At 26.9% G+C, this 21,265-nt stretch overlaps 1 protein-coding gene across 1 annotated transcript; it reads right to left on the bottom strand.

Moving 5' to 3' along the window:
- Positions 1–11,277: 11,277 nt before the first annotated feature.
- Positions 11,278–13,112, bottom strand: DGL (alpha/beta-Hydrolases superfamily protein). The gene is made up of 2 exons (XM_068631777.2): positions 12,111–13,112; positions 11,278–11,995 (listed from the first exon to the last, which is right to left on the bottom strand). Exons 1-2 carry the CDS (start codon positions 13,055–13,057, stop codon positions 11,455–11,457), a joined length of 1,488 nt encoding a protein of 495 aa, XP_068487878.1. The 5' UTR covers positions 13,058–13,112; the 3' UTR covers positions 11,278–11,454.
- Between the last annotated feature and the right edge of the window lie 8,153 nt (positions 13,113–21,265).

Below are 21,265 nucleotides of genomic sequence, written 5' to 3'. Positions count from 1 at the left end.
TATTTATGCATTCAATAATATACGAAAAAGGGATGATATATTGATAACTCTCTATTCAAAAATAATAATTTAGAAGTGTTACAATATAATTTTAGAATTATTTTATCTCTTTTTTTTGTAAGTGGGATTTATATTTCAGCAAAAAAAAATTTAATTGTGATATAATGCACTATTTTCAACCTATTAACATTCATGCATCAATTTCACTTAATCTTTTAAAATATAAATTCTACTTAATATTTTAAAATAGTTTCAAGTCACTTTCTTTAATATAAGTATTTATGCATTGAATAATATATTGACAACTCTCACAATTGAAAAAAAAATTAATTTGCAAGTGCTACAATATAATTTTAAAACTATTTTATCTCTTTTTTCAAGTGTGATTCATATTTCAGAAAAAAAAAAATTCAACTATAATATAATATGATACAAGATTGTCTAACATATTAACACTACAATTTTACTTAATCTTTTAAAATATGAATTTCACTTAATCTTTTAACATAATTTCAAGTCACTTTCTTAAGAATTTATCAAGAAAAATAATATAAAAACTAGATACAGTAATACTACCTGTGCTAATTATGGCCAATTATCTCATAAAAATTAACAAAATAATAAATTTTTAACTAAATTTTAGTTTATTTAACAATTGGATCAATATTGTAAGTTTATTTAAATTTTAGTAATTAAAATCACGAAAAAAGAAATAGTTCAACCAAACTGCATGTATGTTCTGAAATTTAGGAATTAAAATAAAAGATAGAAAAACCAAAATTGTTAATTAGAAATTAAAAAAAAGGGTAAAAAAGTTATAGTTTTTTACTCTTAAAATCAAATTAAATATAAAAATGTTCGAAAATAATCATAAAAGTAAAATTAAATGTGAAAGTGTATATACCAAAAACTATATAACATACATTTATACTGTTATGTTACAGAAGAAGTTGTGAATCAAAGGATCAATCGAAGGGCCAAGATGCCACTACTTTATTGTAAGGAGCAGTAAAATGGAACCCACCAAATAATAAAGTATAGTCTGTGGAATGAAAAATTTAACATCATATAATAACTATTTACTATATTTCTTTTTATACAGTTAAGTTTTTTTAATTTGTAAAAAAATTAATAAAATATATATCACTTAAAGAATTGGTTGGACCATAACAGTTTCAAAGATGCAATAATTTCTTCCAAAGAAAATTATTATGTTGTTCTGTTATCATATATTAGGTTGACCTCACTAATCCAACACAATCACACTTACAAATCAAGTTAGATTTGGTTCATAGATTTCATTAGATTTTGGAAACATTGCATATAATTTTACCTAACTATATTAAAATTTAAATATAACTCATTAGTTTTATTAGGTTAGTCTCTTTGAGCTTTTGAGTTGAAATTGCAAGAAAAAAATATATCATAAAATTGGTAAATTTAAAAATTATTTATTAATAATAAAAACTATTATAGATATCAATAATTTTTTAATCTATAAAATAGTATATAATTTAATTAATATAATGACAAATTATTTTTTATCTTTAAAATTAATCTTTATTTAATATTTTTTCCATTACAAATTTAGGAATTAATCAACTTTCCACTTAGCCAAGCCCTGCCAAAAGTCAGAATCAACGGGTATCTTTTTATGGCATAAATTATATGAATATGACAAATTATTGTTAACATAAGTATATGACATAAATTACAGAAAATATAATTAAATTTAATATATTTCAAGTTTTAATTTATTTAATTGTGAATATAAAGTTTGTATGGGATGTGTTAATTAATTGCATATTTATTAGAAGATTATATTTGTATTTAAATTTACGGGGTGAGAATATAAATTTCCCGATGGATTACATAATTGTGGGGCTTTTTGCTCTCGGCTGAAACAAATATAAAGAGTGAGTTTAGTAATTGTGTTAGGTACCCATAGTAATCTAAAAAATTATTTTCTTACTTTCAAAAAAAATAAACCAAATTCATTTTCCTTTATTTATTTTTTTCCTTCCTTCTCCTCTATTAAACTCTGACCTATAATTTCTTCTTTCTCCCTTTTAGGTTTTCTGTCTGTAAGTTAACTAAGAAATAGTGTATTTGATATCTTGAGATCAAAGTGATACATTTTAAATTAATTTTTTTAAAAAATTACTGTACTAAATTGAATATTAACTCTAAATATATGAATAAATAAGATAATTATACAATTGTATTATTTTATTATTTTATTTGAGAAGTTTGTTTTTATTTGATGAGAAAGGAATCAGTTTTGGTTTTTGAGTAAGTCTTGATCCTTAACAGTGTTTAATGATTGAGTGATTGAAAACTTTTGTGTAGCATCATATAAATGAATATATGAACATAAGTAAATGTTAAGTTGTTGTCATATGTCCATGTATTTAGACTTGAGTTTGGCTACATTCAGAATTGTTCTTTGGAATTAGTTTGGTTTTAGAGTAAAGTTCAACATTGATGAAGTTTAGATCATTTTTAACCCTTTCTTATTTGTACTTTGATTTGTTATCAAGTCTTTTTTTTTTGTTGGTGAAAATTTTTCTAAGATTTTTTATAGTAAAAATTTCTCTAATAACAATGTGACGATTTTATATTTTTGTATTTTAAGTTTATTTGACACTAATGTAGAAAAGTATTTTAACGATGGTTATCTTTTTTTAAAAACTCTGTTATGATTGTATCTTATACGGAAACATAAACTACAAGAGCTAAGCATTGAGAAGCTGGAAAATTAGTATTGAATTTTATTTTATATAGCTATTTTGGTGTATATACATTTTAAATTCCTTATAAAAAAAGTAGAGTATTTTTATAATAAAATATTGTGAATATTTATAGTATAGAAAATTGGGAATGTTACAAGAATAAACATTACTACTGGTATATGGTAGTATCATGAAAATGCTTGAGAAATTTTATTTCCAACTTTTATTATCATATATTTATGTTAATTTCTTTAGGATGTGTAATAATAAATGGATTGTAATTTTATATATATATATATATATATATATATATATATATCAGTAATAAAACACAAAACATATTTGTTATGACATAAATGTTTAGTCACCGATTTGACGTATTAGTCATCGTTAGCTGCGACGAAACATTGATTACAGCTAAACTTTTAGAAAGTTAGGGTTTAGTAGAATGAGTGCTTGATGATGTTTTGTAGTAAGTGATATATAAAGATTAAATTCCATTTCTTTTCCACAATTCTCATAGAATTTCTCTAATTCTTCATACATAAAAACAAAGGAGTTACTAATGAAAAAGGATGTTACATGATAATGCGCAGCAACCTAGATTTAGAAGATCTTTGAATTTCCTATGCCATGCACAGAGACAATGACAATATTTTTGGATTTATTATTTCACTTCTTCACTACTTTCTTAGTTAATGGCTGCATTTTTTGCACCATCTCAATCATAAGCAGTCATGTCACAAAATTCATATACTATTACTGTATATCTATGATGCTTAATTCATCATGTTAATATAATAATTTAATTTCACTCTTTTCTTCCCATCATTTATATATGCCTTTCAATTTTTCTTTTAAACTAAAGTATTGGAACCGAGAAAATTATCACTTTTTATTTTTTTTTTACTTTGAGAAATGATAATTTGATAATTATGAGAATTGTATATAATTTTTTATGTAACTGATTTATATATAAATATATAATAAAAGATAAATTTGTAATTAACATTATAAAAAAATCATGAAATAAAAACTCATTTTTGATGAACAAAATAATTAGTTACAATAGTAACTAAATTAGAGATATTTTAGAAACTAAAACAAAATTTGATTTCTAAATTAGTTTCTACTATTGTTAAATAGTTTCTAAATTGGTATCTAATTAGCAACCAATGTTTTTGCTACCAAATTTAGAAACTAAATAATTGGTAGTTAAAACCTTGCAAAATTTCCAGTCAGGGTGGTACTTGAAAAAATATCCCGACACTTAAAAGTGAAAACTAAGTATTCGATGTTTGATATAATTAATGTGTAATGATGACATATTTTCTTTATCAAAATTTACAATTATTTATATCACCGATTTGTTATTATTGGATCGAATTAACATTTTAAATATAATAAAAATGTATTATCTAATACTTAATATTTTTTAAATATCTAAATATTGTGTTTGAACTTAATAATTTTTATCGTGTCACTGAGACTTTTGATAGTGATTAAGTTTTAAATCCAAATTCATCATTTAATTAAGATGTTGAACAAAGCTTCAATTATTAAATTATAATTAAATTAGTATAAATAAAACAACATTTTGAATAAAATGTAAAGCAAATTTTCAATTCTCCCCCACACTACAGATGTTTCATGATGAATATGATTGTGAAAAAAGAGAGAGTAAATATTGGACGATTTAGACATATCTGTTACTAAATCACTAACATCACATCAGAAGGATATGGTTTTTTGGAGAGTGATACGGTGGCAACGCAAGAAAAAGTCTAATTTGTCGATACTATGGTGGCGTTAATTTGAGACTCATCATAAATTCAGCCAATTATGTGTTTCTTCATTTATCTTTTCATGTTTATTAGTATCATGAGTAGGATCATAATCTGGTTGACTTTTTTTATTTTGGCTTTTGTATTTAGCTTGTAAAAAGTAGGTGGGGTTGATAAGTTCTCATAAGAAAAGTTAGTTTTGTTAATTAGTTTTCTAATAATTTGTTTTTACATTGTGGGTCATGTGCATAAATAAAATCTTATATATAGAAATGTTATAATAATAATTTTTTTATGATGATTCACATATTCTGTTCCATTCTATAAGTTTATTATTAACAATAAAATTTAAATAAATTAAATTAATATAAAATTAATATCTATATCCAATAAATACATTAAAGTTTGATTTTTTTAAATAAAAAATATAAAAGAAAAATATTATTGTCTAAACTACTACTAAAATATTAAAGTAATTAATTATTATTGTTGTGTTGACTTTAAAAATATTTTATTGTTGTTGTTTCATTTCAATAATATTAAAATATAATGAATTTTTTAATTATAGATGATGAGGGTCAATCTACTCTTTTTTGTCATTAGTATGCACAAACTTCAGGTTATGTGGGACAAGTTTAAACGTATTAAAACATTAACATTTTTTTTTGGATTGGAGCGATCCGCGATGTCATTTCGAATCAATAATTATTTTGTTACATTCGTTGTTGAAGCAACATTGATGCACACCACTGCAATTATATGTGATTGAGAAGACATTGACATATAGACCAAACCTTTGTAGATCGAACATGAGTCGACCATAAATATCATTTTAAGGCAATTAATTAAGCATGACACACATATACAAAATTATCTCTTAATAACAAGATTAATTCGGTAAATTGTGTCAAACAAAGGTTCACCTACAAAGGTACCCTCTTATTCATATAAATACATGTATGTACGCATCGTCGAAGTGTCATTTACAGGTACTTTACCTCCGATCGAGATCAGACATCGAAGTCGAAGACTGCATCCGCAAAATTTAACAAGAACAAAGATAGGAGTGGACCCTTTTGATTCGTGTAAGAGCATATTTTAAAAAAATATTAATAATTTATAATTAATTGTGTTTATAATTTAGCACACAATATGTTATACTAATAATTTAGAGAAAATAAACCATACTTATATATGATTGTTTCTAGACAAATAACCTAGTTTAAAACAAGCTTATATAAACTAAACTCTATTTTAATATAGTTTTGTTAGTTAATTATTGGGCATGGGCCACGTACAGCCACCAATGGAACAGTGTTAACATTAAAGAGTTTTATATAGTTTGCTGCTTTTGGGTGTCTTTAAGGTTTGTGGAAGTCAAGTCAAGCAAAAGATTTGTGCAATGGAGGCATGTATTACGTAAACAGACAGTTTTCAGTAAATGTTCAACTTATTATGTTTTTTAATGATAAAGTTTGAATTTGACAATGATATGTTACAGTTCATAAACGAGGTCACAAACTAAACCTAAAAATAAAGGTGTAGTAAGTAGACATCATAATCAACCTAGAGTTCCTCTTTTAATGGAATCTAATAATTGAATGCTGTGTTTACACCACAAAATCATCAAATGGAAACAAAATACCCTTCAAAAACTCACTCATACAATAATCTCTTTTATTCCATAATAATATTCCCAAAATCAAAATCTTTGATTCTGATCCAAACGGGGGTTAGCACATGAAGAATCTCTAATAAACTCGTTAATGATACTTTTGCATGTTAATTAATGTTTTTTTAAGGAAAGAGAAAGAAAAAGGTTATGAAAAGTGGAGTTATTTGGACTACTAGAAATAGAAAGAGAATGGTAAGTAAAGAAAAATTGTGAATGATTTGATTGAGATGATAAATTGAAAAAATAAAAAATTTGTTATTGTAAATTAGTTTTAATTTAATATTAATTTATGATTTTATTATTATTTTATATATTTAATGTTATTATTATTGATTTTTTAATCTTATTATTTCGTTTTAATTATTTTAGAAATTTATTTTTAATAATAATTGACAGGAAAACCTTAATAATTGATAAAAGCATTTAAAAAAGAACTTAAAATATGAGATATTAACAATTTTTCATTTAATATGATAGAGATCCAACTACTAGTGCGATTTGTTCACAGTCTCAGTAGAATAATCTATTAAAAATGAGGTGAGGTGAGCTGACCTTAATGTTATTTGAATTATTTTTATTTTTATTTTACTTTTTTACTTTTTTATTTTTTTAATCTATTTTTTATTGTACTAATTGATATAATTTTTTGGATAATAAAATAGAAAAAAAAATTAATCAAACTTTAATCTTGTAATAAAATAAAATAAATATTAATAATACTCCAATGAATAAAATAACATATAAAAAATAATGTCAATAAAATTTTGTATAAAACATTGATAAACCATCAATTTTAATTAAAAAATATGAAATTTTTCTTTAAAAGTGTTAGAAATAAATTAAAAATAAATAATGTACTTATTAACTAGTTTAATTCATCCATTAGATTGACAGATTAAACAAATTTAACATATTGAACCAATACAAATTAATGAATTTAAAATATTAACTCAAATTACATTACTTATGTATGGAGGACTAATCTGTCGAGCCCGACTTACTTTTGTCATCTCTAAATAAAGAATACTCTTCATGTAACTACAATTTTTATGCAAAAGCAAAACTATTTAGAACAATATTTTTGTACATGCTAATATTTTTGAACAAAATATTTGATGGATTTTCAACATTTTATTGATTTTAAAAAGTAATATTTAATAAAAATCATTTTATTGTTGTTTTATAATAAAAGTTATTTAACACAAAGTATAAGGGTATCCAAACTCGTGATTGAAATTCCTACTCTGAATAAATGAGATGGTGAAGTTTTATGATCCTACATTAATTTGACTTTTATCTTATAATAAAATAATAATATTAATGAGAAGCTAAAATTCTTTGTGGCTGCAAAGTCACTGTAGGATAATCCAAATTTGCAAAATAGTAAACCATCAAAATTCTCTGAATAATTTAATCTTTATTTGCATTATCAAACATTCTCTAATATTCCACCATTTTCACTAATATTTTCCCCCTCAAGTGCATCATCTACACATGTTGGTGCAATACCCTGCATGGAAAATGCTTAGCTATTTTCCGACCAATTTTGCCATGAAAAAATTTAGTTTTCAAATTTAGTGGCTTTTATCGCATTTTCCAAGGAATATTAGGTTTCCAAAATGCGAAAAGAAGAATCACGATGGGTTTTTATTCAACGGTCTAAAAAAATGTTTTAAATCGTTTGTCAAACAAAAACTGTGGTCGTGTTTCCGTCCAGAGGTAGATTGTGACATTGTTGTTTCTGCTTCTGCCACATGACAACATTCAAAGTAGCAACTTCCCTTAGAAGCTAATGTTTTCAAAGCTTTTCTTAAATATTTTAGAACATCTTTATGTAATAAAGTTGCTGCATTCTCGAATACTCATTTTTATTCAATTTAATTATTTTTTTTTGATATAAACAAAGTAACAACTTCCTTTGTTACGAAGTGGACTTTAAACCTAACTAAATCCTATAAAACCGGCTCATGAGGTTGAAGTTTGCATTCACTTATATACAATTCACTTATATACAATGAAAAGCTCTAATCTCTAGTCGATGTAGGATCTCCAACATCCTTTGCTTCTTTCAGTGGCTACAAAATTCAACCAAATCAATTAATACTTCTTTTTTCTTTCTCCTTCAAAATTTAGTTATCACACTTTTCAAAAAAGAAAAAAACTTCATTTTAAATTTTTTTATCAAAATCACAATACAATAAAATCATCAAATTCAAATGGTAACTAATTTTAAAATTCAAAATAATTAGTTGTAATTAAATTAAATTAGAAATCATAAAAACTAAAAAATTATTAATATCTAAAATAGTTTTTATTATTAATAAAAATTTATAAAATAGTTTTTAAATTAATATCTAACCGGTTTTAGCTACTAATATTTTAAAATTTTAAATTAGTATTTAAAAGACTCTATCTAAAATATTAGTAACTAAAACTTTAGTAGCTAATTTAAATACCAATATAAAAATTATTTTATAAATTTTTATTAATAATAAAAATTACTTTAAAAACAAGTAATTCTTTAGTCTCTAAAATAATATATAATTTAATTAATATAATAACTAATTATTTTTATTTTTTATCTTTAATTTTGGTTGCTATTTAATTATTTAATGGATTTCTTATATGTCAATTTTACTAAACATCAACATCTATCCACATTATTAATTATCAAAATCAATTCTACTTAACTTTAATTTTATAAATTTTATATAAACATTCTAGGATTTTTTTAAAATATAAACTATTATAAATATTTGAAGTCATAAATTTAAAAAAAAATAATCAAAACACAGTGAAGATAAAAGATAGAATAGAGAATGATGTAGATTAATAAGGTTTCTATAAAAGAAAGGGAAAAATTGATGTTCATAGTCTTTTGTAGGTTACTGGCATTGACTATTATAAGTTACATAAAATAGAAAGTAAACAACAAGAAAAATCATGATCATAGTATTCTTATTTTTCACACTCTTCTACAGAGGATTTTGATTTTGAATTATTTCACTTAAGTATGTTTTTACAACAAGATATTAAAAATAGCATAAAACTTCTAACCTTCTATGCCTTAAATGTTTACTTTTTTATGTTTACTTGTACTTTTTTTTCTTATAAAATCCAACCCCTTTATGTTTTTCGCTTAAAAACTCACTATCTTCATGTCTCTTTTACTTTTTCCGCTTTTTATGGGTTATTGAGAAAAGTTTTCTTTTTACACTCTTTATAATAATATAATAATATACTTAAATTACAAAATAAAATAAAAATAAATAAAATATTAATTTATTTAAATGTGAAGTATATGTTTTTAGTGTTGAGAGTTAATATATCAGCATTCCTTTTTATTTCTTTTTTATTTTCACATTTTATAAGATAATTTTGATGTTCTCACACTCCTTTTTTCTTTTTTTATCAGTAAGAAAAATAATAAACACGAAGATAATTTTTCCTTTTTTTCCCTACCTTTTTAATATCATTCTTTTAAATTTCTCTCTTTCTTGTTAAATCAATCTTCATATCACTTTATTTCTCTCTTCGTTCCTTTCTTAGTTTTTCTTTCTCTACAAGGTGCATATACACCCTATAATTAGTTCATGTTTTTTTTAGCTTAAATTTTACCATATTCTAATTGCTTCTTTAAAGAGAAAAAAATTACATACATCCCTGTACCAAATCTGATTTCTTACTTTCTCTATTCTAATTAATTTTCACATCCAGCTATTCTTTTTTATCTTTCTTCTTATTTCCTTATCTTTTCTAGTTATGAGTTTCTTATAAATAAATAAATAAAATAAAGTATTTTAGTGAAAATTTCACAAAATATAAATTACTTAAAATTAAAAAAAAGTTACTTATTTTTAAAAAAATCTTTACCAAAAACATGCTAGTGGCATCTACTTTAAAATATTATTGTTTACTTTTACTCTTATATATTAGAAATTTTCTTATAATATATATATATTCGGGAGCCAGAGTAATTAATAGTAACTAATGAGGGTGGAAATCAAAGAAAAGTTTACGATAATATCATAATTAATTACGAAATATGGTAAAAGCTTAAGCATTTAGTGTACAGATCCAAGGATTACTTTTTTCCATCTAGAAAACATGTTCGCATGAAAGTCTTTTGACATGAATAACTTTATATGAGTAAGTAGGAAGTTCAGATCATTTAGAGAATAACTTCTGGGCTCAAAACATACAAGAAAACAAGTTATATGATGTAAAACTAAAGTCTTTTTTATCAACAAACAATAAATTAAATAGAAAAAAAACACAAAGGAGTATTTCAACTCTTTTACTAATGCAAAATCTGTCAAAACAAAGCAACAGATTCACTATTCTCACAAAAAAAAAACCATGCTAAGCAAGAAACCCTAAGACGATTCTACAACAAAGAAGAATTATAACTCTCATAAAAAAACTAAATAATCAAGTAGGAAAAAGAAACCAAATGCACACTTACCTAAACAAACATTTGGAACAGATGTTCTACCTCTCAAATCAGACAATTATCAATGATTTGGTACATATTAAAGCTACTTGATTTAAAGTTGAAGCATTGTGGTATTTGAAATTATTTGGTTTAATCGTCTCTTTTTAAGGGTTGAACCACCCTTAAATGATTCCTGTTGTTCAATTTTTATTGCTGATAAAAAAAAATAGTCCTCTATTAATAGTGTAAAAGGGTAAGAGGATAATTGGGATGGGGAATGGATCATCATTTCCTTCCCTATTTATTGTTTAACCTATTGTAATTGACGATAGAATTTAAGCTCAAAAATCTTCCTCCATTACTATATCATGCCCTACTTCTTATCTTCATATGGCTGATTAATTAAAATCAACAACATTCGAAAGATTTTCAGTTCACAAGTGCTCTTCTCCTTGTGAAGAGAAAAATTAAATGAACTACACAGATCTTAGTTGCTGAAAACTCAGATTTTTTTTTACAACAATACGGAACACTTTTACAACTTACCAAAACAGTTAATTAACGAAAATTGAAAAAAAAAATACTCTAAAACCTACTAAACTACTCTAACAAAACTTTCCAACATCATAAATCAACAAGAACTAAATCGAGTTTAGAAAAATCAAATATCCGTAAAACAGATATTATGTATATGTTATAAACATGAATTTGAAACCTCCATCAATTTACAAGGATTATACATACAATACATAAATATATATTCTAGGTAGCTAGCTACTTCTATCCTAGATCTAATTATCTAGTTTATTCGAACTTAGCAGTTACTACTTACAACAACAAAAGAACGAGGCCAAAAAGCAATTCATCGCTCCAAGAACACACTATGTCCCTCGAGACTGAATTCAGCAAATCATGGTAGTTACATGCAGTCACCACCGTGGGTAAAATTTTCATGGCTTCTGAGCTAGATAGCAACCCTTTTGCCTTCTCCAACAAAGAGTTGAGTCCTTCCCTTTGGCGCTTCAGCACTTGATCTTTATTAGCACCCCTAAGAAGGCCTATATAAGTATCCAAATCATGAACGCAAGAAGGGTTTTGCACGTTGAAGAAGTCAAGCATCAGTTCAACTCCCACATGCGCATAACACGAGCAACTCCAAGGGAACAAAACCCTAAAATTCTCGTTGAACACAACACCCGGTAGCTTCGTGATGGGATCATTAACATTCGATATTCTTAGCACCTTCACACCCAACTCCTCGCACCGGTTTTTGAATTCGGAGTTACCAACTCTTGGTCCTCCAAAGGAGAACACAGTAACTGGCACTTCAGTGGTTCTTCTTTTCTTGGAAAATGATGCTTTGATAACCCTGAAAGTTGTTGTATACAACTCTTGTTATGAAAGGTAATAAAGGATAAATAACATTGAAGATCGTAACGTGTTGTATAGAAAATAAAAATAATGGATTCTCTATGAATCATTACCGTTTCTTGTTCAATCCAAGCTCGGCTATGTCATAGGCGAGCAAGGTGGCCAAGGCACTCCCCATGCTGTGACCAGCCAAGGATATGCTGAGTTTCTCGTTCTCATCTTTGTACTTGTTCATCAACCTTGACACCTCACACAGAAGCTGTTCCCTGCAACTCTCGAGTCCAAACTTGGAAGAGCTTTCATCTGAGGTGTAAAGGGACAAAAACCCTGACTCCACCTTCACTTCAGGAAGAGGGTTATAAGGATCAAGCATGGCAGGGCTCAAGGAACTCATCAGGTTAGAAATCCATTCCTGATTTGTAACCGTTCCTCGAAACGTTACGAGGATGTCTCTCCTTCCCAGTCGTTTCACTGCTTCATCTGACGACACAGCCACGTAACCAATCCACCGACCAGACGAAGACGAAGAAGAACAAGAGTTTGAGATGTTGGGAAGGTTGATGTTTATGTCGGGTGTGGCGTAGATGTACTTGGTGACTTCGTAGCCGGAGTTGGACATGCCCACCTCGCTCAACATGCTTTTCTTCCCGTACTTGCAGTTCAGGTAGCGTTTGGAGGTGGGGTTGAGGTCGAAGGCCTTGTAAGATGCGGTTACAAACTCGCCGTAGCGAATGATCTCTTGGCGGAGAAGAGGGTGCAAGGGGTCCAAGAGGTTTTCCCAGTTGTTGCACCCTTGAACCTCTCTCCAGAAATTGGAAAGAGAGGTAGTGCGTTTGGGTCTTGCAGTGTTGTTGGGAACATCATTAGCAGGGTTGGTGGTGGTGGTTGCTAGGGCGGAGGAACCCGGAATCAGAGTTGAGTGGTTAAGAGGAGACAAGTCGTTTTTTCTGATGGGAAGTGAAACCTGGGCGAAAGGGTGAGACTTTGTTGGGTGAAAGGTTTGGGAGAATGTGATGTGATTGGTGTTGGTCGTTGTGGGTAGGTGAGTGACAGAAGCCATAGATAGAGCAGAAGCAAAGAGAAGCAGTGAGGGAAGAAGAGGGAGTAAGAGGTTTGTTCGTGGATCAAAAGAGAGACATACAGTGTAGTTTTATACGAAGTGGAGAAGGGTTTAGGGTAATAATTATTTATTCAACATAGGATTACTACACTATTATGCATTCTCTTTATTATAGGGTAATGTTTGATTTTGGATTTTTTTCAAAATTATTTTTAGCTTCAAGAATTTTTGTTATGTATATACGAGACTGGTTTTTGAATTTTAATTCTTTTTTAGCTAGTTATAATTGTATGTCTATTTTATAAAGATTAGATCACTACTAAAATAAATCTTATTTCTTAAATATATTTTGTTGATAAAAAAAATAAGTGGAGAAGGGAATTGTGCGTGAAAGGAGACCAAAAAAGCATGTTAGGCGAGGATTTGACCCAGAACTTCAAATTCCTATTTTTCGATTAGTTTTCTTTGTTTATGTGGTCGGTTGGACATTATGCCACGAGTTGGGTCGGGTTTTTTTTTTTTCTTGTTCTGTTGCGGCTGGGTGAGTGGAGTGAAAAACAAGAGAATGCTTTATTAAATAATTAACATGATCAAGTGGACCCTATATTTTTTTTTCCCTTTCATTCAGGTTGACTTCAACTCTATATGCCAAAGACACAGTTTTCATTCCTCTACCACGAGTGAACAAAAATATACAAAATTATTTGCCTAGTGATTCAATGAAAAACCATATTCATATTTCATGTATAGATCCTTGAATTTCTTGGTTAAAAGATATTACGAAGTGGACTTTAAGCCTAACTTAATCCCATAAAACCGATTCATAGGATTAAGGTTTGCACCCAGTTATATACAATGAAATGTCCTAATTCCTAGTCAATGTGGGATCTCCAACACACCCCTCACGCCGAGACTCGTGCGTGAGACTATATATTATGGGTCAGGTGGCACGATAGGTCCAACAAATACTCGCTAGGATAGGTTCGAAATGGCTCGATACCATATTACAAAGTAGACTTTAAGCCTAACTCAACCCCATAAAATCGGCTCATAAGGTTGAGGTTTGCACCCAGTTATATACAATGAAATGTCCTAATCTCTAGTCAATGTGGGATCTCCAACATAAGATCAAATAAAAATAAATATTAAATAATTATATATTTTTGAATGAGTGTATCTAAAAATGAGATATTAGATGTTGAAGTAAGAATAGGTACAAAATTAGGTGTGATATTCATAAATTTGGAATTTCGTAAAATTTCATTTTCAACACGTATTCCTATATTTAGTTTCACGCTGCGTGGCATTCCTGTTATCTCTATTTGTCATGATATTTGTTGTCCCTACGCTTAATCTCTATACGGAATTCACACCTTATTTATTATAAGGAGAAAAGGAAAGAAATCAATATTCTTAATTGTGTTTAATAGTACATGTCTTTTTCCTGTATTTATTTTCAGATGGCAAAAAGTTATAACAGTGCAGTGCTCAACTACAGATTAATTTTCTACTACCAAAGAGTGTCTTCAAGAGTTCATTTTCACTCGGGTTTTTAGGTTAAATCTAATGAGAGCGAGGGTTAGGAATAAAATGCTTCCATACTATATATTATATTAAACTTTCTGCATTATTTTTCAGATGAAGCATTTTAAAGTTTCTTCTTGTTAATTTACATATAAAATTAAAACATTTGATTTATAGATAATGTTTTAATTAATTAAAAAAATGTTCTACAATAAGACCTTGTAATTGTATTGTCTACTTCAATCTGGTCATTTATTGCAATATACTATTGTCCTTTATGGTCAATTGTATACTAGAATTATATGTCTACATTTGTATTATGACAATTGTGGGGTAAATAAAAATAACTATCAAAGTTAGACTATATAATAGTGCATTAAGTGTAAAATGTGGTTTAAGCTATGTATATAACTTTGAAATGTACTCTTACAAATACTATATATATATATATATATATATCATCTAATTTATTTAGGGTAGGCAATGATGAAATTACAGTTAATATGTTGCTATTCACATATTATACACTTTCTTTATTTGTAAGGCAAAAACTAACAATATTTTGGTAATTAAAAGTATCTTTAAATGTTCCGAACTAGCTTATGGTACTAAGGTTAATTGCCATAAAACAAAGTTAGACAAAATGGTATTGCAATCACTTATCTTATACATTGTCATTCACTTACTTGGATATTCCGGTAGGATAAATCATTGAATGAAAGAATTTTGTCAAGACATGATAGAAAAAATAAAAAAGGGTTAGCTAAATGGAGAGGAAAAGATATTTTCCTTGCAGTTAGGATTACCATTATAAAGTTTGTATTTAAAATTCCACCTATAATATGGAAAAAATTTGTAAAATTTTGAGCAATACTCAATCAATAACAATAACAAGAAATTTAACTGACACTTAAAAACATTAGTTCATACAATATTATGTTCCTGTCCAAGTTAATGTTGTTTGGAGTAGTGTTTGGATTGCGGTAGTTAGTGAAATCTAGAAGCACATGACTAAACATATTTTTCAAGGTGGAGTGATCGACCTTTCGGAAGTATTCATTTGGCACAATTAAAAGTATAGTCTTGGATAACATCTAAAACCTCTTCTGCTAGTTTTACTTTACTCTGAGTGGTGCATTGATCATGTGACTTGTATGTTTTCAATTAAGTGAGCTTTTGTAAGGTTTACCCCTTTGGTTGAGCTGTTTGTTGTTCTAAATTTGTGAGGGTTAGGTTGCTTAGAAAGGATGTGAGAACTTATTATGTTATGATTTATATAAAGGTTTTAACTACTCTTAAAATGATTCATATTTATTTTATTTTTTTTATCGATAAAAAAATCAAATTCATAGAAATAATGACACTAGTCAAAATAAAAAAACAAACTAAAAATACCTTAAAAATTACAAAAGTTAATAAAGTGTAGTGGGGGAAAGTGCAAATTGTAGATAGAAGAGTGCAAATATTGGAGAAAAAAGTACAACGCCGACAATTTATTTATGTGGGGCTGAAGTATTGGGTAATTATTTTGACAGAGTTGATGAATGGTGAAAGCGAGCAGTGGGAATTCAGAAACTGAAGCACACGTACAATGGAATGGACTTTCAACACGTATACACTGCTATTTATCATCATCATTCTTCTCTCTTTCTCACTCACACTTACTTTTATGATCTTCTTTTTTGTTTATATTCAATCAAAATCTTTCATTCATCACTGCTCTTTTCAGGAAATCATCATCAATGGCTTCTAAGGGAACACATTACTCTTTAAGATGGAGACACATTAATTGGGCACCTACTTCTTAAACTCTGCATTCATAAAACAATTATAAGATATGATAGTTACCTCCTCCTCCAATTCTCCTCATTCTAAACACTTTCACACCTAAACATAATATGAGCCATTGAGTTTTTTGGAATTCCTTATAATGTTCTGTAACCTCCTTTTACTGGAAAAAAGTGTTGAAATCCTGAGTTGGAAGAGAATGGTTCACTTTGCAAGTCAAGATTGAGTTGGTTGAAGCAGACTTGAAAGACTGTGTTGAAGACAACAAGAAAGCTATGTGACAAGGCTTGCATTATGCGCGTTCAATTAATGTAGACTGCTACAGCTTAGAAAAAGATGTTAAAATATGTAGGGTTTTTTTATATTTCTTTTGTAGTGACTTAAGTAAGTAATAATGACATGACTAAGTTTATAAACATTTTTTTGGTTGATTTGTCTTAATTTTATATAACATTTTCTGATGTTTTAATTTTGAATTTACATTGTTAATCCAAATCATCTTGACCATTTGATCAAATCAATTGTTCTAAGGATTATTTAATCTCGACTAGATATTATTGATCATTGTTTTTATGATCATTTGATCTTGGATAGATATTGTTGATCTGATGATCGTTTGATCTCAAAGAGTATTTTTTCTTAGATTGTTTGGTTTTATAATGATAATCGTTCAGATGATCATTTGATCTTGACTGGACATTGTTGATCAATGATTGTTTGATCTCAAAGAGTGTTTTTTCTTAGAACATTTGGTCTTGATATAATAAGTTCGATAATTTTTTATATACCCTAAAAAATAATACCAATCGCATGACTCTTTTTATGGAAGACCCTTCCACATTACGAGATCACTAATCATGTCTCTCGTCGAGTTTGGGTAACTCAACAATAAAGTTGACTAAGAATTTAATATTCATTCCTCTTTTTAAAAATTTAATCCAAACTTGGATAATTCCACTAACTAGGATGTCATTTGGTTTGCAAATTTCAATTTTTGGAGGACTTGTTTGATCTGATAATCGGGTCCTCACAATAATGTTAAAGCTTCAGAAATAGTGTTTAAGCCTCCAAATTGAGAAAATAAGTGCTAAAATTAATTTGTCTATTACCTGGTATTAATTTCCGACCAACTGCAAAGTTTGAAGTGTGACAAACACCAAATTGATACATCTTTTCTTACTTGTAAACGTCATTATTGTTATGTGTGTTGTTGACACTATAACTTTCAACTTATTAATACTTCATTTGTAGGATTGAAAAAATATTTTAAAAAGGAACTCTTATTCCCCTTAACCCTTCACAAAAAGTATGTTGTGGTATGTTTAATAGTCCTAGATCACTTAAGAATTGAGACAAAAATCGTACTTTAAACTCTTACACTACTCTAACAATAACTCATATTATAATTGACCATAATAATAATATTTAAACGTTTTAAATTTTTATCATAACTGAAGTTATCCGAAATCAAATTTAATTAAGAAAATATTTAGAGATTTCTTTTTCTTTTTCGAGTTTTTTTTTTCTGGAAAAGTCAACTAAAAGATTTTCCATATACGCTGTTATTTATAAAGTTATTAACAATGTACTATTTCCAAATATGCTATCACTTTATTTTATCATATTTTTATATATTTCTTTAATATCTGTTTGAAATATAATAAAATAAACTTGTTGAATCCATGTGAATCGAATCATTGACCATTTTCCATTTGTTTAGAATGAGGACACTACAAATTAAATATGAAGTATTCAAAACTCTATTGCTAAACTAATTCGAGAGTTATCATATTGACAAATCTATCAAACCATATAACAAATTGATGTTAAATAATGCCTTGTAAACCTCTGAACTGGCTGCAAAGGAACCTAGAAAATATTTAATGTGCTTGAAGTTAACTAGGCAGGAATAAAAACTTGCCATATAAAATTTGATTCACGAAAAAATACATGCAAAAACTTATTAATAATTTCTCTCTAATTTTATAGACATAATTTATAGTATTTACTGTTTCTCCTATACATTTTAATATAGACTAACACTAATGATAATAATTTAAAACAGATGTTTTTCATAATACAAACAAATGATAAAATAAAATAATTACATAGATTAACACACTTTTTCTTTTATCTTTAAATTTAATTTTTTAGATTAAAAATACTTATTCTTTTTATTCTACATCATGAAGATACACAAATTTATAATATATAATTATTATTAACTTTATCAACACTAAATTAATTAAATATTAAAAATATATTATATTAGTATCATTTTAATTGATATTAACTTAAATAAATTAAATTAAATTAAATTTAACACTAACTTTGTTGAGATCTTACATCAATCAATTGAAGATTTAGACATTTCATAATATATATATATATATATATATATATATATATATATATATATAAATTTCATCTTATAAGTCGAGTTTCATGAGATTTAGTTAGGTTTAAAATTCACAATACTAAGACATTTTATAGTATATAAGTTAATGCGAAACTCGTCTCAATTTTTAAGATTGAGTTAGACTTAAAGTCAATTGTTTATTCAATCAACATTCAATTTTAGAAATTACTTTTTTCTGAAGAATTTAATGTTAACTTCACGAATAAAAATATAAAATAATTTTATTTTTTTTACCAATCACAAAATAAATAGAATAAATAAAAGTAATAGAAGTATTCCAACCCGTTAAAAAAAATCTGAATGTACAATATAATTAAGATAATTTTAATCTCTCACAATTTAACAACTTAGAAGTAACTGCGTATAATTTTATTAATATCAAATATAAAATAGACATCTACCACTTATCTACTTTATCATATTCTTGTATCTACTAAGCAATTATTTTATCATTTGCAAAAAAATTTAAACATTCCATTCAACACCTCTAATGAGTCAAGTATACAAATATTGAGAACGAGGAAAAAAGTTAGGTTTGTGTAAATGTATTAACATTCTAGATTGATTGTGATGGAAATCAAGGTAGAAATAAAAGTTTTTTCTTGTTAAAACAAAATATATAAATGCTATGTCTGAAATTTAAAATTTAAAAGATCACGTTGAATTTACATTCTAAATATTGCTAAAGAAGTTATATATATATATATTAGAGATCCCTCGACTAAAGATTAGAGTCTTTCATTATATATAAGTGGGTGCAAATCTCAATCCTATGAACCGGTTTTATAGTTAGGCTTAAAGTCCACCTTATAATTATATATATTATCTACAATTGGTATACTTCATATTTGCGTGTAATACTTCTTACCTGTGTCTGTTCTTCCTCCATTTCTCAGAAATCAAATGTTGGAATATGAACTATTGTTCTTTGTTCGCTTTAAGAATCTTGAATTCTACCTTTTAAGATTTTGTTTACTATAGCATGCAAAGAACAGAAACTACAGTCAAACCAAAACGACTCATTGCTATCTATGATTCATTGAACTTTGTTATTGACTAGTAATATTTTCCAAGAAAAAGAACCAACAATTATTCCATTCTTCCCATACTCCAACACCCAATTAAGACTCATAAAGTGATGGTAAAACCCAATTTCTCAACGAATCTGAGAAATATTCAACATTTTGAATTGAAAGTGATGCATTGATAACGGAATAATCAGTGTTTTGGATGTCTTTGCAATGATGAATTGAATTCAATAACCAACTTTTTAGTATGCCGCCCACGATTCCATGCATATAAACCTCTTTCTTACTTTGCATTTCAATTACATTCATTCATATTCTTTACACAATCCTCTTCGATGCTTTATACATATTTATTAATAATAATAAATTAGTGTTTAAATATATGAATAATAAATTAGATAGCATAAGTGAGTTTCTCCTTCTCTGAATGGTGTATAGAATCTCTGGTATGTATGTACTCGTTTTTATAATGATGTAGTTTTTTTTCTTTTGTTAAGTTTTAGAGTTGGGAAAGAAAGTAGAGGATTAATCTATGGATTTTAGATAAGAAGGGAGAATGAAATTTTATATTTTGTTCTCTGTACGAGGATTGAATTAATTTATTTTAATTGCTTATTGCCGATAACAAAGTGAAGAACTTCTAATGTTATAACCAATATTACTATCGAAAGCAGCCCAACAGAATGATAAATATTATATCCAAAATTAATTATTAATTATACAAATTAATGTTATACCGAACCAAATAAGAAAATAAGAGTACAAAATTATATAAAAAAACATGTTTATTGCGTCAATTTTTTTAAATATTTATTTAGTAAGTAAAATTACCAATACTATACTATTTGAACATTGAATATTAACATTTAATGACAGGTTTTTCAATATATAAAACATGTATGTATAACAAAATAAGCATAATAACATGTATTTATAACAAAATAAGCATAGGAACATGTATAATATCAAGAGTGTATTGTATTTTGAGTATTTATAACATATCCTTTATTTGAAAGTATCATCGACAAAACTGAGTGATATGTTGTATTTCATAAATTTTGTTACCTATAAAAATAATATATCATTGAGATAGAGAACGATAATGTAAGTTATACCCCTATAAAAATAATACCATCGAGATAAACAACAATAATGTAAATTGCACCCTTATAAAAATAATATCATCGAGATAAGATAATGTAAATTGCACCCCTTACGTAAAATTTTCCAATTTCAGAGTAATATTAATATAGCATGCTTATCACATACATGGCCATAATGGGAGAGGTTTCAAAGTTTTCAAGCTTTTCCTATAGCGACATATCCTGAAGTCTCTTTGTTTCAATATCACTTAAAAAAAATTATGAAATAGAAACTAATTTTTGAAACAAAAAATAATTAATTGCAGTAGTAACTAAATTAGACACTATTTTAGAAACTAAAAAATGA

The sequence above is a fragment of the Phaseolus vulgaris genome, chromosome 8 (assembly GCF_051622355.1).
Source record: "Phaseolus vulgaris cultivar YP4 chromosome 8, ASM5162235v1, whole genome shotgun sequence".
Taxonomy (NCBI): domain Eukaryota; kingdom Viridiplantae; phylum Streptophyta; class Magnoliopsida; order Fabales; family Fabaceae; genus Phaseolus; species Phaseolus vulgaris.
The sequence above is the reverse complement of the archived record's forward strand: the minus strand, read 5'-3'. Positions and strand labels throughout refer to the sequence as shown.